Source organism: Centroberyx gerrardi, chromosome 12 (genome assembly GCF_048128805.1).
Source record: "Centroberyx gerrardi isolate f3 chromosome 12, fCenGer3.hap1.cur.20231027, whole genome shotgun sequence".
In the NCBI taxonomy this organism is placed as follows: Eukaryota; Metazoa; Chordata; class Actinopteri; order Beryciformes; family Berycidae; genus Centroberyx; species Centroberyx gerrardi.
The window spans coordinates 3985572-4000571 of NC_136008.1; the positions used below are offsets into that span (position 1 = coordinate 3985572).

The 15000-nt window shown below is 43.2% G+C and overlaps 1 protein-coding gene across 1 annotated transcript in view; it reads right to left on the reverse strand.

The window, feature by feature from the left end:
- mef2d (myocyte enhancer factor 2d) overlaps positions 1-15000 on the reverse strand; it is a 95273-nt gene that overhangs the window by 23851 nt on the left and 56422 nt on the right. Inside the window, exons 5-7 of the mRNA XM_078286998.1 lie at positions 14204-14338; positions 7262-7499; positions 4474-4530 (exon numbers count right to left, since the gene is read on the reverse strand). Coding sequence (XP_078143124.1) covers positions 4474-4530; positions 7262-7499; positions 14204-14338 — 430 coding nt within the window. The remainder of the gene's footprint in view (positions 1-4473; positions 4531-7261; positions 7500-14203; positions 14339-15000) is intronic.

Consider the following 15000-nt stretch of genomic DNA (forward strand, 5'->3'; position numbering starts at 1 on the left):
AGAGGAGAGGAGAAAGGAGGAGAGGAGGAAAGAGAGAGAGGAGAGGAGAAAGGAGGAGAGGAGGAAAGAGAGAGAGGAGAGGAGAAAGGAGGAGAGGAGGAAAGAGAGAGAGGAGAGGAGAAAGAAGGAGAGGAGAAAAGTGAGAGAGAGAGAGAGAGAGAGAGAGAGAGAGGGAAGCAGCCAGCTGCGTTGGGTCACAGATCTGCCTGTTGGGACTGGGAGGTTTCATGTTTGGACCCATGAAGAAGTGGTGACCACGGTTTGGACAACAGGAGCTCAGTGGAGCTATTGAGGGATAGTTTTCTGTCCATTGGTTTGTTTTAGAACGTCAACATGGTGGAGAGGCAGAAGAAGAAGAACCGACCGGGGCCAGCTGCATGAAGCTAGTTTAAGGTTGGACCACCAGGCTAATTAAGACTGCATGCTACATGTTAAATATTACGACAGACTTATTTTGAGGGAGGCAGGGTTCCCACACCTTCTTAAACATCAAATTCAAAGACTTTTCAAGGACTTTCCAGGCCCAATTCCCTCAAATTCAAGGACCCAAACACGGCATAGTTTGAGACACGGATCAAGGTTAATTACCGTTACAACACTCACTTTCTCAAGGCAGGCGGCGCGTGAAACGAGGACGCACAGCCGGCGGGAGACACACATGCAGACAGCGGAACGTAGCCTATTTACTAACGTTAAATAAAAAAAATATCAAAAGAACTTCAATTTCTATTCTTGCACAAAATATATAAATTCAAGCACTTTCAATGACCCATGTCTATTTATGTCTATTTTCAAAAACTTACAAGGCCTTGTTTTTTTTTTTCTCAAATTCACAAACTTTCAAGGATTTCAAGGACCCCATGGGGACCTTGGGGAGGAAAGTTAGCCTCCTTCCCCCCTGGCTAATCTTGAGTTAAGAACTTTGTTGTTATGGCAACGAGTCGGCCTAAAAGTGTCACAGTGGGAAGTTTAAATACTGAAGCTGTTTCATACAATATGGCAAATCTGAAAGCCTGAAGAAGAGAGCGAGTCTTCAGAGACAGAAACAACCTATTAGAGATCTACAACAATCAGGAAGTACCAGGAACAGGCAAATATAAGTGAGATTTAAGATTTTTACATTTAAGTCTAAGACTAGGTCTATCTTTATGCAGCTGGCCCCAGGAAGGCTTTGCTTATAATGGTGCGATTTCATAGAAAAAATAGAAAATAGCACCGTCCTGGTGGCTCGGTCGGCCTGGGGCGCATGCCGCATAAACACAATGTCCCGGGTCTGAATCTGGCCTGGGACCTCTGTCACATGCCACTCCCCTCTCTCTACCATCTCCCCTGTCTGTCTATACTGTAACTGTCCAATTAAGCAGAAATTCCAAAAATAATCCTAATCTTGACAAAAGTTGGCTGTCAGAACTTTTCAGTCATCAGATTTCTTCACTTCCTTGTCTTGCCACTGATGTGATTTTGTTTCATGAACAAAATCTGGCAAGTGCAAAAAGAAGGAGGTTGATTCCAGTCATTCAAAGCTTCCCAGTTCTCTACAACTTTTATTTGAACGACGACAGGAATAAAACGTCTCAGAAATGAAGCTGGAGGAACGGTTGATCCATTGCTGGGGTCAATAATGAGCTCTGAAGTCATTTTATGGAGTCTTTCCTGTTTATTGGTGATTAATGCTACTTAATTAGCGCTTTGTTAGCTAGCTATGTTAACTGGTCAAAACATTATGAAAGGTAATAAATACTGAAAAAATACCTGATTCAACACTTTGTAAGTTATGAGTCATGTTAGAGTTTTGCTTACAAAAGTTTTTGAAATACTGACTGATGAATTTCAGCTGGCAAAATATTTCCAAAATGGATATATAGCAAATTAAGAATGAAACTTTTACTTTGCCAAAACATCACATGCACTAAACTAAGCGTTTAGGTTATTAAACAGTGACACTGTAGATGCAGAAAACATTTAAACTGCAGATCTCACAGATTTACCCAAAATATTTTCAGCCAAAAGCACCACAGAATATGAAAGAAATGTCTGTGGATTGTGTTTGGGTCCAAGTCCAGTCTGCGACCCGTCCTGGATGTTTCTCAGAGCATGTGGGCTGGATGCTAGGCTACAAGATAAACCAATTTAAAAAAGCTGGGAATTTCCAGGGAACTCCCTAAAAGACATTATCACAAAGCTTCACTGCAATGCCTTTACTTTATACTTGGACTGTAACAATCCTACAGAAAGGTGATTTGATCATGTGATATAATACGCTTTACTACTCTGTTTTCCTCTGTTCAGAGTGTTTAAAAACACACTTTTACTGTCTTACTGTTACTTCAACTCGTTTTTTATTTTTTTAATTTCCTTTTTATTACCTGGATGCTTTTCTGTAATTCCGTTTTATTCTTATGTCTTTTTTTAATCTATTTATTTACTTATTTTTCTCTCTTTTTTGTAAAGCACTTTGTAACTGCGTTTTAATAAGTGCTATGTAAATTAAATGTATTATATTATTATTATTATTATTATTATTATTAAGATTATTATTATACCTCTAGCAAACCCTTGGGGGGTTAATTAGTAAAAAGCCATTAAATCAATTACTAGATGAAATAAATGACTTTTCCACACTCTTTCAAAGCTGATTTTTATGAACATCATCTGATTTATAAGCTCTTTCATTAACAGCATTGAGACTCTAATATCAATATCAATATCAATACTTGGCATTGGCGTATTCCTCTAATACAGTGCGGGGAAGTTATTGTAATATAAATGTATTGATTTCTCTTACCGCACCTCACCCTAACACAAAGCCATTATCAAGTGAATATAGGTAGAAAAAAAACAAAACCTTCCCACAATATGTATTACTCCGGCCTGGCTGGCAGTGTCTGTGCTGGCTAATGGGATTTAAGGGGAAAGCTCTGGCCAGTGTCAAAGTCACCTTTGAGGAGAGTCCTGTGCCAAGACAAGGGACAGTTGGACGAGGAGTGGGGGAGGGGAGAGGGGGGGGGGGGGGGGGGGGTAGATTAGTCCGGAGAGAAGACGAGGGGGAACAGCTGAGAGAGACAGGATGAAGGAGGGGAGGGGGGAGAACGAGAGGAGGGGGGGAGGAGACGGGGAAGAAGGAACGGCTGAGGGTGTTGTTGTCACGACATCAGAGTTTAGACTTTCATACCAATACTGAGTTTAATATCTAATATCTAAACATTTTATTCCACTCCTGACTCTGATGGGTGTCTATCTATAAGTGAAATAGTTCCATATTTGGCTCCAGTTCTGCCGACCTGTTTCCTGGACTGGGATCCAGTTCAGGACAGTGTGGAAGTGTTTTCTGTTTTCAGCTGTTCAGACTCTTTCAAGGCTGATTTTTACGAACATCATTTGATAAGACGTCGTTATAAGCTCTTTCATTAATAGCACTGAGACGCCGATATCAATATCAATATCAATACTTGGCATTGGCGTATTCCTCTAATACAGTGCGGGGAATTTACTGTAATATAAATGTATTGATTTCTCTTACCGCACCTTTACCCGCTCAAATTTGTTCCTTTTTTTTTTTTTTGACTTAAAAGTGATACGTGCCCACAGTGGGTTACATACAAAACGAAACAGTGTGTGTACATTAAATGTTGATATTAACAGGGATTATAGTTAAAGAGAGAGATGCTGTTCCAATGCTTCTTCTTATTCTTCTAACTATTTGGCGAAAGTATTAAAACATTCATAAAATTCAGTATTGGATTCAATGTTTTACACTGGTACTGAAGTAGTATAGGAACTGAAGTCATCAAGACAAAGATTGAATCGAGTCAATTCAACATTAAAATTTGAGTCAAACAGTCTTGAACTGAATCTCAGTCAATCTAAACTTGTTGACAAAACTAGTGCCAGGAATGAAATATTCAACTATTTCCGCTTAAGGACTCGACAAAGACGAACACCCACGCGAGTCGGTAGTAGTATCGAATTTTCAGATATTACACTTCGTACTGGTATCACCGGTACCAGCTGGGGGGCTTCGCAGGAGCGCCGGTGTTATTTTCTGTCACTTTCCATCCCTCTTTTTCAAAATCTCTCCTCTGTCTCCGTCTCCCACAACCTGAAACCCGTTCTGTTCTTTGGACTGTTTACAAGCGGCTTGTACTGTGACCCTCAGCTGTCGCCAGCCAACAGGTGTGTGGGTGGGTGTGTGTGTGTGTGTGTGTGAGTGTGCACGTGACGAGCCTGTTGCCACACACACTAAGTGTTGTGCGTCGCTCTGTCTGTAAGCCAGACACTAAATCTTTCCCCTTTAAAAGTCCAGCTGAACCACGGAGAGCAGAAACTAACAAGAACCGACGTCCTTTTGTCACAGCCAGTGGACGACGTACTGCTATGTGTGTGTGTGTGTGTGTGTGTGTGTGTGTGTGTGTAACAGCACAAACTTTGTTGTGAAAAAGTCAGAGCAACAAAGAGGACGAAGGGTTGACTTACCCACTGGACTCGGGCACGCTCCGTTGGAGTTCCCCAGATCTCCTCCTAAAAGAGCACCTGGGGAGAAACACAGCGATGAAGACAAAAATAACACGTCATCTCATGCCAAAACGATTTATCCGAAAAGTGCTATTCCAAAACGCTAAATATCCAATTTAGAAAAATACCATCACGTCAAGTATGTCATTAAAAAAAAAGTGCTATCATTCTGTCAACCGCGGTTTAGAAGAGCTATCATTTTGTCAACCAAGGACACTTCACTTTATAAAGTACCATAATCGGTTTTAATTTTGCACTATCAGTTATTTTCAAAGAGCCGGCTTCACCGTTTTGTCAGTGGCAGGGATATGATGTTGGAACAAAAATCTTCTCACCCATTTTAGATCAAAAGGAAATTGCGACTTGACGTTCATTGCTCAAAAGATAGTTAATAACTTATTATTCTACTGTATACGCCTCTATAGTTATAGTTTCATGTTAGCAATCATTTCGTCAGTGTGTCATGTTTTTGTTTGTTTATTCCTTACAAAAAGTCACATGCGAAAACCCACATATTCTGTATGTGCAACAATTTTTTATCACGTTGTATTCCGACATCACACGACAGTTCTTACTTCAGATGTGAACATTTCAATTCAAAGGTGAGAAGTGAGAAGTTTTTTCCACGTGTGAACTTTTTTTTTTTTCACCTGCCATTACATGTGACTATTTTTTTCACATGTGAAAACTTAATTTCACATGCAAAGAGACACCACACGTGCAAAGTGTCATCTTCATGTGGGAAATGGGAAAACATATGAAAACCATATGAAACGTGTCCAAAAAGCGCTTTGAATTCATACTTTTTTATAAGGGTTTGTTAGAATGAAACTCATTTTTTCCTCCTCTGGTAGAGAGATTCAGTGTTTGGCTCAAGGAAACTTCAGAAATGCAGAAACTTGGGGTCATGAGGGGCGACTTGAAAATATACCTTGCTGCACGAAGGCATGGAAAAGAACACAAATAAACTGATACACGATGAACCCAGTGCACCTCTTCTTATGCCGGATGTCTATCTGTAATGGGCTGAGCGCCGCAGTCGCCCTGCCAGGGTTCGGGGTTCCATTACCGCAATGTAAAACCCTCCTGCCTCGGAGAACGGCATGTTATGAAAGACGCTGTAATGCATTTGTTGTGCGTTACATCACCTAATTCTGACTTACAATGAGATTATGCTGGTCGGAACAAAGCTTGATAAGTAACCTTGTCTGAGACGCAGAAATGGGGCACAAATCCTTTTAGTCAGAGGGTGGAGGATTGGTTTGCCACACAGGAGGCAGCAGAAGCTTACAGGAGTGTCTGCCTGGGTCAAGCAAATGATGAATCTCTGTCACCAGCGGCATATAGAGTAGACGCTTATTTCATCCAGACCGGCAGTTAGAACCGAACTGCCTGTCTGAGGGAAAATCAACACACACTTCACTTCAGAGACTCAAATCTCTGCTCAAATCCCTGACTTGTTGAATCAGAAAATTAAATCGCAGTGCAGTTGCCATGGCGAAATATGATCATAAGAAAACACATTCTCGGATTTTATAATAAAGCACGATGTTATGTAAGTAGTGCTTCTATCAGGGTGGAGTTGGAATTGGAAGTTGGAATGTGATTGTCAGCCAGCTCTAAGGAAACAGAATGTGAACTGAAATGACAGAAAACAGAACTGAGTTCCATTAAATTCCATTTCTAAGAGAGTTTGTCTCAATCATTATAAAACAAACATTATGAATTAAATAAAAGACAGTTCAAGAAATCAAATACATTCAATCATAACGTATGAATTGCAATTACATGTTCTGCATCAAAAACCAGCTGAAAGGTTCCTTTAACATTTTATGATTTTCAGTATTGGCAATATATAACACTATGTGTAATCTCAGATATGTGGTAAGAAAAAACAAAAAAACATGGAATTTCACAGAATTTCATTGAATTAAATTCAACTTCCTGAAATTCCAATTCCAATTCCTCAGTAATTGGAAGTGATGAGTTCATTCATGTATTGACCCCAACCCTAGTTTCTATGTATGTATGTATGTATATGCTAAATATATAAAAGGCTAAAGGCTAGTTAGCTAGTAGCTTAACGTTGCTGTATTCTCCATAGAAGAGATGAACGCAGCTGATCAACTGACATCACATTCAAATAATTACTGTGGTAATCTGCGAGATCCTGGTTTTTATTTTTTGTAAATATGGTGACATCTTTGTTGCTCAGCCTCACTGCTGTGGTGTTTCTGCACTGCACTTCCCAGAGATCACCTGTCAATCAAACAGTGTGGGCGGAGCTTGGATTTTCTGTTGGTGAAATTTGAGTTTCTGTAGGTGGCGCTCTTCTCTCTGTCTGTTCAGCCATGGTGGCTATCGCTGCTCATGCTAACTACCCAGTTCTTCTTCTTCTGTTTATTACAAACAAACCACTGTTGCTGCTGCCAGAAACGTAAAATGCATCACTTCCTGTGCGCTGAGGATTTTTCCTTGGAAAGACCCACTTGACACTATTGTGTTATATCAATCAGCGATAGAGATTGGACATTTATTTATATGGAAATGTCACAGATTATTTATTTACTTGAAGTCTTTAAATCATCGCCACAAAACGTCATGGGACTGTACAGAATCTGCTCTTCTCTGTTCTGTTTCTTCTATTTCTATTATGGTTACTTAAAACAACACACACACACACACACACACACACACACACATTCTTAATCAAAGCCATCCAGCTGTGTTTCACCCCCCTGTGTCTTACCTGCGCTGGCCGGCCGCTGCGGTAACCCTGGCGACACGGTGTTCCTCTGCAGGGCCGGTTGCTGTGGCGACAGGAGGCGGGGGTCTGCGAGGGTGGAGGTGACGAAGGAGGTGGTGGTAACCAGGGCGCCGCCGGGGTTGTTACTGAACTGGAGGGCCGCCGCCGCCGCTGCCGCCGCGTTCTGATTGGACACCGGCACCGTGACTGGCATGGAGAAGGTGGGCTGTGGGACGGCAGACTGGTGGAGGGAGACAGGAAGAAGGCGGGGCTTAGAGATGGCGACATGCCCCATACACACGGACATGGACAAGTGTTTAGTTAGTGATCTGCAGCCGTGCAAACAAATGGATTTTCACCCAAGCAAGCCTGCTAGTGAAACACACACAATCACACACACACACACACACACACACACCAACGCAATCAGTCGCCAAAAGAAGAGTTTCATTCCAAAATCAGATTTGAAAATTATTCAATTTCAATTATTTGTGACACTTGCTCTTACTAACTGATTGACAGCACAACATTTAAACATTAATGGCAATTTAACAACACTATTACAAACTGGATCCTACTGTAAAGACTTCTATATACTGAACTTAAGGTAAAGGTATTTTTTCCTAAATATATAGCGTTTTGGAAATTAACTCTACAATAGCTATACTCTGGTGCAAAGCATCTTTTCTCTTTTCTGAGATCAATGTTCTCTTTTGCACATGGTCCCTGACAAATAAACTTAATAAACTAAACTAAAACTAAACTCTTCAAATACAGTCAAACACACACACACACACACTCACACCAAATCTCTCTCACACACACACACACACGCTTGCTCAGTATTAGCATGCAAGGTGACTTGGTGGAAAGGCCAAAAAGCTGTGTCGCCTTTCACCTCCCATGCCGGGTTAAACCTCCATCACAGCAGCAGGTTATTGCATCTGGTTACTGGTGATATTTCATACTGTGCACTTCACATTACAGCTACATCCCACCGCCCCGACTGACATGTGCTCATCACAGGGAAAGTTAGGAGAAAGAAGAAAATATGGAAAAGAAAAATCCTACATCTTAACTTTGTTTGCTGCATGTAAGAGTCTCTGAGATCGTTCTCCATCTTGAATATTGATGCAGGAGTTTGCCTGAAAAAAAGCAGCTCAACATCTGACGCTACCGCAAGATCTAACGCATCTAACCAGAGGTGTGACCAAGTCAACTTCGCTCGAGTCCAAGTCAGTCTCAAGTCTTGAAGAACAAGTCTCAAGTCAAGTCCCAAGTCTAAAGGTAGATTACCAAGTCAAGTCCATGTCATTAATGTCAAGTCTCAAGTCTAAATGTAGAACAGCAAGTCAAGTCAGAACAAATCAAGAGTCCAGTATCAATTTAATATCTTAAAGAAAACTAAATATCTAGGACTTTTCAATGCAATATGGTTTTAATAGGATAAAAACTTGGTAAGCGCATCATGAGTTTGATTTCTATAATCAGTTTCAACTTCAATAAATTCAATCATTCCATACAAATTCAGAAAACAGAATTTAAATTCAGTCGTCTGCTGGAACAAATCTCATCACTTTCAATCTAAGTCATTTACACAAACACAAGATCTCAAGTCAAGACTTTAGAAACCTTTTCAAGTCATCAAAGTACAAGTCAGAGTCAAGTCCCAAGTCACCAGAACCCAAGTCAAGTCGAGTCTCAAGTCTTCTCTTCATGCATCACGTCAAGTCTGAAGCAATCGACTTCCAAGTCATGTGACTCGAGTCCCCACCTCTGCATCTAACGCATACAAAAAAGGAAAAGTTTTCTCAAAGTGGGGTAGCTTCTCACAGGCGTTGACCTCCCGTAGTAAATGACCAGACATCCCCGGGTCCTGGGAAATCAAGAGCAAGGACCCTGGGCTGTCCGGCGGTCTGCCCGCCTCTGACCCATTTCACCCTGTTCCGACTCAATCAGAAAGAAGGACTTCTATATATAGAATATGGGCCAGCGCTGCACTGTACTACACTGTACTCTACTGCCTGGGACCCAGTTTAGCGCAGAGGAGGACTAGGGCACCTTTCTTTCTGCCCTTGATCTCTGCCTCTTTCCCTCTATGATGTTTCATAACTTTTGTTTTTTTGGGGGGGGGGGCGGGCGGGAGGGATGGAGAGAGAGAGGCGGGAAAAGAGAGAAAAGGAAAGGTGACAGGGACAGAGAAGAAGAGGGAGGCATTAAGTGTGACTGTTCCGCTCATCGTTGCATCCTCCTTTTTGGTAATATTTCATGGCTTATTTTGGTTCAAGGAGAAAGAGAAAGAGAGAGGTCCAACTGGTGAGGAAGATAGTCTGTCCTTCATTGCTCCCTCGCAACTTTTAGTCAAATAAATCCCAACTTTTCTAACTTTTTTTTTTGTGTGTGTGTGTGCCTGAGATAGAAAATTGAGGTAGAAGAGTACAAAGAGAGAGATGTAAGTGGTGACCAGGGCAGGTGAAGATAGCAGCTAACAGCACTGCACCACTGCACACTGGCCAAGCAGAGATTAGAGGTATAGGGGGGGGAGGATGGATGGATGGAGGGATGGATGGATTGGTGAGGGTTAGTGCAAAGGGACGGAGGTGTGTAAACATGGAGCATACAGCACTGGAAAGGCACTGTCCTCACAGGGCCAGGGGGCGGATGTGTTTTACTGTAGCCTACCACTTTTTACATTTTAGGTATTTAGCTGACGCTCTTAACCGGAGCAGCTTTCAACGTGCGAGCGGGAAGGGTTTGGTGTCACCTGTAACCTTTTGTTAACAGGTCTTTCTAACCACAAAGCCAGAGGTCCTCAACTTTTGGGCAACAGTAGCTAATTTCTGCGCTGTTTTTGACTGGGAACTGATCATTTCATCACTGATCCATCTGATTGATTTTGTGTTTAGATAATGTCAGCTTGTTAGCTAGCTAACCATAGTATCTGGTCAGCTAACCATCACTGTCTTGTTGTTAACACATCTGATTAGCACACTAGCTAATGCATCTAGTAGCAGCTAGCGTTAGCAGTGGCAAGTAGTTGCATGTTAATATTTATATGAGTTGACTTGCTAAATTTTCCTGCTGGCTAGTCAGCTAGCTAACAAAATCAAAAACCAACTCTTCTCAAGTAGAGCTCAGATGATTTTGGAGGAGAAACTACAGCTAAAGTCAATACATTAGTATGTAACAGTGGCCTAAATTTGGAAATATTTAAACCTTATCAGACTATTCACTTTAAGGTATAATGTTGCTGAGTGGATCTACACCCACACCGCATGTCTTTTCCAGCTCTTTTTATTGCCCGGTTGTAATTTAGACATTACTTGTGCCCAACCACTTCTCCACTGGACCTCCATGATGGAGCCAGCCATGGTTGCTAGGAGATCGGTGACGTAACTGCTAAACCGCTAAACACTTTTCTATGAATATGCATTTAAATTTGTCCTTATCCTATTCTGCACTGTGCTCCGGTGAGCAATAACCCGTGTCTTTTCGCAAATTACATGTGAATTTACAGTGACCCGCTCAAACTCCATTTAACACAGATGCTCCTGATAGCAGACAGGAAGGTTAATTGCGCGCTGCCAGTCATTCTGCCGATTTCACACCAAGGAGGAGAACCTTAAAAAGAAGCGAGTTAGGTAAATAATTGACTAGGAGCTTTTCCTGAGGCAAAGCCAGGGCTCGTTTGAGGCAGCTCAAGGCCTCTTCTCCGTGAGGAGAACAAAAAGAGGGGAGAAAAAGCTAACCTATTTTCCCTCGGCGGAGCTCTCTCAACATGGGTGTGTTTCCTAGATGCAAGGGTATATCAGAATGAATTAAACTCATGGCCTAGTTTCTCTTCTCTCCCTCTTGTCCTGGAAGCCTTTGAAAGTTTTTTTTTTTTTCCTTTTTCAACTTTAGGAATGTCTCATCCTATTTGTTAGCAGCTGTGGATCTGAACACAGAGGCAATGCTGAAAAAGCGTCGGGGTGACCTTTAGAGCACTTGACCATTAAATTAGTTTTAGTTGCTGAATCTCGGCAGAGTTTTCTCTCCTGTATCTCTCCTACTCTGTCTCCCTTGCTGCTTTCCTACTGTTTGAATGAAGAACAAAAACACAGTGAGCGTATGAACCACCCACTCTGCTTTAGGTTACTTTTAGTCATACTACTGAGGATTTAAGTCTGATTCAAATGATTGCTGTTGTAGACAAAATACGCAGCTCCAGAAAGCAAGCAAGGTATGAAGAGAAGAATGCTGATCTTTTCAATGCTGTCCACATGTTGTGAATTACACAAGATAAGATTAACAAGATAGTGTTTAAGAATAAAAAAACAAATTCCTTCTGTTCCATAAGTTATTTTTCCTACACATCATCTTTAATCAATCATCTTTAATCAAAATTATCAGTCCTGAAGATTTGAAGAACAAAATTATTATTTTTTGTTGAACTTTTTACTTCTTCATCTTATTTTTCAGTGACAGGCGGCATTTTGAGTGACAAGAAATGTTTCAATATTGCTCGTTATTCAATGATTATTAATCGTGAAAGCCAAAAATCACAATACACGATCATACATGATTAAATGTGCAGCCCTAGCATGTATTGATCCTTTTTCACCCACTGTGAAATTCTACAGGAGAAACTGGAAGTTCAAGTTCCTCCTCGCTCAAGGCCTCCATGACAGTAGCTGTTAAGGGGGAGGGGGGGGGGGGGGGGGAGACCATTTCTTATTCACTTTCCCTACCCAGAGTTTCATAGCCAGTCCAGGATCAAACCCCGGGCCCTCGGGCGACAAGCACCCTCGCTCCAGACTACCTCACCGCCGCTGTAACGAGAGCAGATCCACTAGCTCGGGCTCGCCTTGCCAAGTGTCCTGCCCATCCTCTGTAGCCACGCTCCCTACCTCAGGAGATATTTTAGTACAAGTGGGATTAAGCTTGTATATCCCGGCCCCTAGCTGTCATGCTGGGGATTATAATGCTGTTTGGGGGAGGGGGGGGGGGGTAGTGGTGCTGTATGCTTCTGTTTGCTAGCGTCCTGTGAAAGGTGTGCTGGGCAAGCCTGGCTGGCTGGCTGGCTGGCTGAGGGACTGGGGGGATGGGGAGTGTGTGTGTGTGTGTGTGTGTGTGTGTGTGTGTGTGTGTGTGGGGGGGGTACTAACTGCTAGCAGCGTTAGGCGAGCGTCCAATCGACTGGTGCCAAGAGCTGCGGCTCTCCAGGGGTGGTAGATTGAATTCTATTCTTCTTCTGCCGCGGCTTTCTTCTCAGGAAAGCTTTTAAGAGCTATTTCAGCTCGCCACACACACCGCACAGTGGGGCTGATAAGGCTCAGGTCAAACTCAGGATAAGCGATATTCACCGAATTGATTCAATTGAGAGGCAGCGCCTTTTCTCCGGAAGGGTTGCTTTGATGTAGGAGAGTGGCTGCCGTCTCACGCTAATAATGTTAGTCTTTCATAATAACATATTTTTACAGTCTTTGTGAAACACTATGTGTACGCGGTATTTTATAAGGTATAGCACCACATAAGCGATTTCGGGAATGACCGTCGTCTAGCACACGTGTGTAGCGGCTCAACGTGACTGTGTCCCATCCCAAGTGACCAATCAGAGGAGCAGGGAGGCAGGAAGCGGGGCTGTAAATTGAGCGCTACTCATTAAAGTGACATTAATGGCATTATTGAGCACGGAGGAAAAAATGAATCACTGAGAAATTGGCACAGGAGAGGAGTGGTAAAAGGGGCTTGGCGGCGTGCCAGTCAGAAGGCAGACCTGGATAATGTCAGGAGCACATTCACTACGCTCCGACCAAAACGGCCTCGCTAACGGCACGATTGATGGCCGGTTAACAATCGCATGTCGGCTTCCACAGCGTTACCTGGCTAATGTCAGGAATAGACTCACCGCTGCGAGAATTAGGGACCGCGCTCGGACCGAAACGACCCCGCTAACTGCACAACTGATAGCCAGTCTGCAAAGTATTTCACAATGGGCAGTTTCAGCCAAGCGGTCTGATTGCTCAAAGGCACGCTCCGAACGTGTTGATAATTTCCATAAAGCACGACTCCCCATGCTATGTTGGTTGCTATGCCAACTTTTGTGAAAACCAGGGAGCTTTTTTTGCAGTCTTTCTTGCTTTCCCCTGTTGTTTATTCTCATGTAAGTACACTAATTTGAACTTTTAAGCCAGTACACATGCAGTAACAGTTGTATAAAAGCCATAATTCTCTTGATTACTGTGATTAGGGTTACTTCAGATTCACAATCTCAGCAAAGTGGGTATTATATTGCTTTTTTTCCTAAAGATTTCTTATTCACACAAATCTTTGACACCCCAACGAGGGTTTTACAGTGTTTTAAAATGAAGCGACTTAACAAGTAAACGCCCTCCAGTCGATCAACCTCTTCGCCCTGCCTTCCTTGCCCAGGCACACACAGTCAGAGGGGGGTTGTGGGTAGCGATTTGGGGAGTAGTTGGTAAGAGGTGAAGCGGAGGAGGTAAGAGGTGGGGAATGGTGAAGGCGAGTGCTCAGTGAGTAGTCAGGCCGCCGTCAGCAGCCGGAAACCTCAGGTTGTCCGGTCAGCAGCAGGAACATGGGGGGGGGAAACGGGGGGTACACAGGAAGGGGGGGGGGCAGTACTCACTGACAGCCTATAGTTCTGCATCATTTTATCAAACTCCTCGTCAATTTTTTTGTATTTCTCCTCAGTGCGGGGCGTGAGGGAGAAGGGCTCCTCCGGGTCTGGGCTCTCAGAGTCCCGGTGCTCTTTCTTGTTCAGAGCCTTCGTTCCCCAACCAGAAGGAGAGAGGGCAAAGAGGGAGGGAGGGAGAGAGAGACAGGCAGAAGACAGAGAGAGAGAGAGAGAGAGAGAGAGAGAAAGAGAGAGAGAGTGTGAGAGATAGAGAGAGAGAAGGAGAGAAAGGTTAGATAAGGTGATAAAAGTGTGACGGTACTCACGCCGTAGCGTTTGAAGAGGATGTCCAGGTCCTCGGTCTTGCGGTACTTGTCTTCGTTTAGCGGGCTTTGGTCGATGGAGTCGTCGCCGTCGGGCTCGGGGCTGTTGCAGCCGTTAAAGCCTTTCTTTCGCAACGTCTGAAGCGGTTAGAGAGGGGGTAGAGGAGGAGAAGGAGGAGGCACGTTTACATTTACATTTTTGTTAGGCACATTTTGGGAAACGAGTCATTTTTTTTTTTGACATATTTAGTGAAACCATTCTCTCAAACATCAGTGACCACCTTTACTTGCTCGTACCACACCCGCTGACACCTTCATTGTTCACTGTTTAAAAATGATGCAGTACAATACAGATATAACAATTTGCCCCTAATGATGACATACCAACACCTGGCCTTGAGAACTATTTTAGCAGCTTATTAGAGGAGGAGAAAAAGAGCCTTGCAGAAAAAATGGACTCTCAACCTCAGAGAGTGCTCCATTGATTTGTAAGGTGAATGTTCACAACATCCGAGCCCACAGAACCTGCACTAGCTCACCCAGCAGGTGCTCTCAGGAAATCAGGGACTAAAAGGGTGAAGTAACCTATTGACTGCAACACCGAATGGAAAAAGCTTTTGTAAAAAACACTCAGTGAAAGGATGTGGCCCGGGAGAAGCCGAGTGTCGCCGAGCCACACAAGACGTGATGTTAACTCTCCCTTGTGCTATTTTTGGGGCGAGCGACTATGTCGAGACCTGGCTTGTACGTTGAGGAGACGCACGGCGGCATCGCACCTCCCCGCACGCCGGCTAATCAAC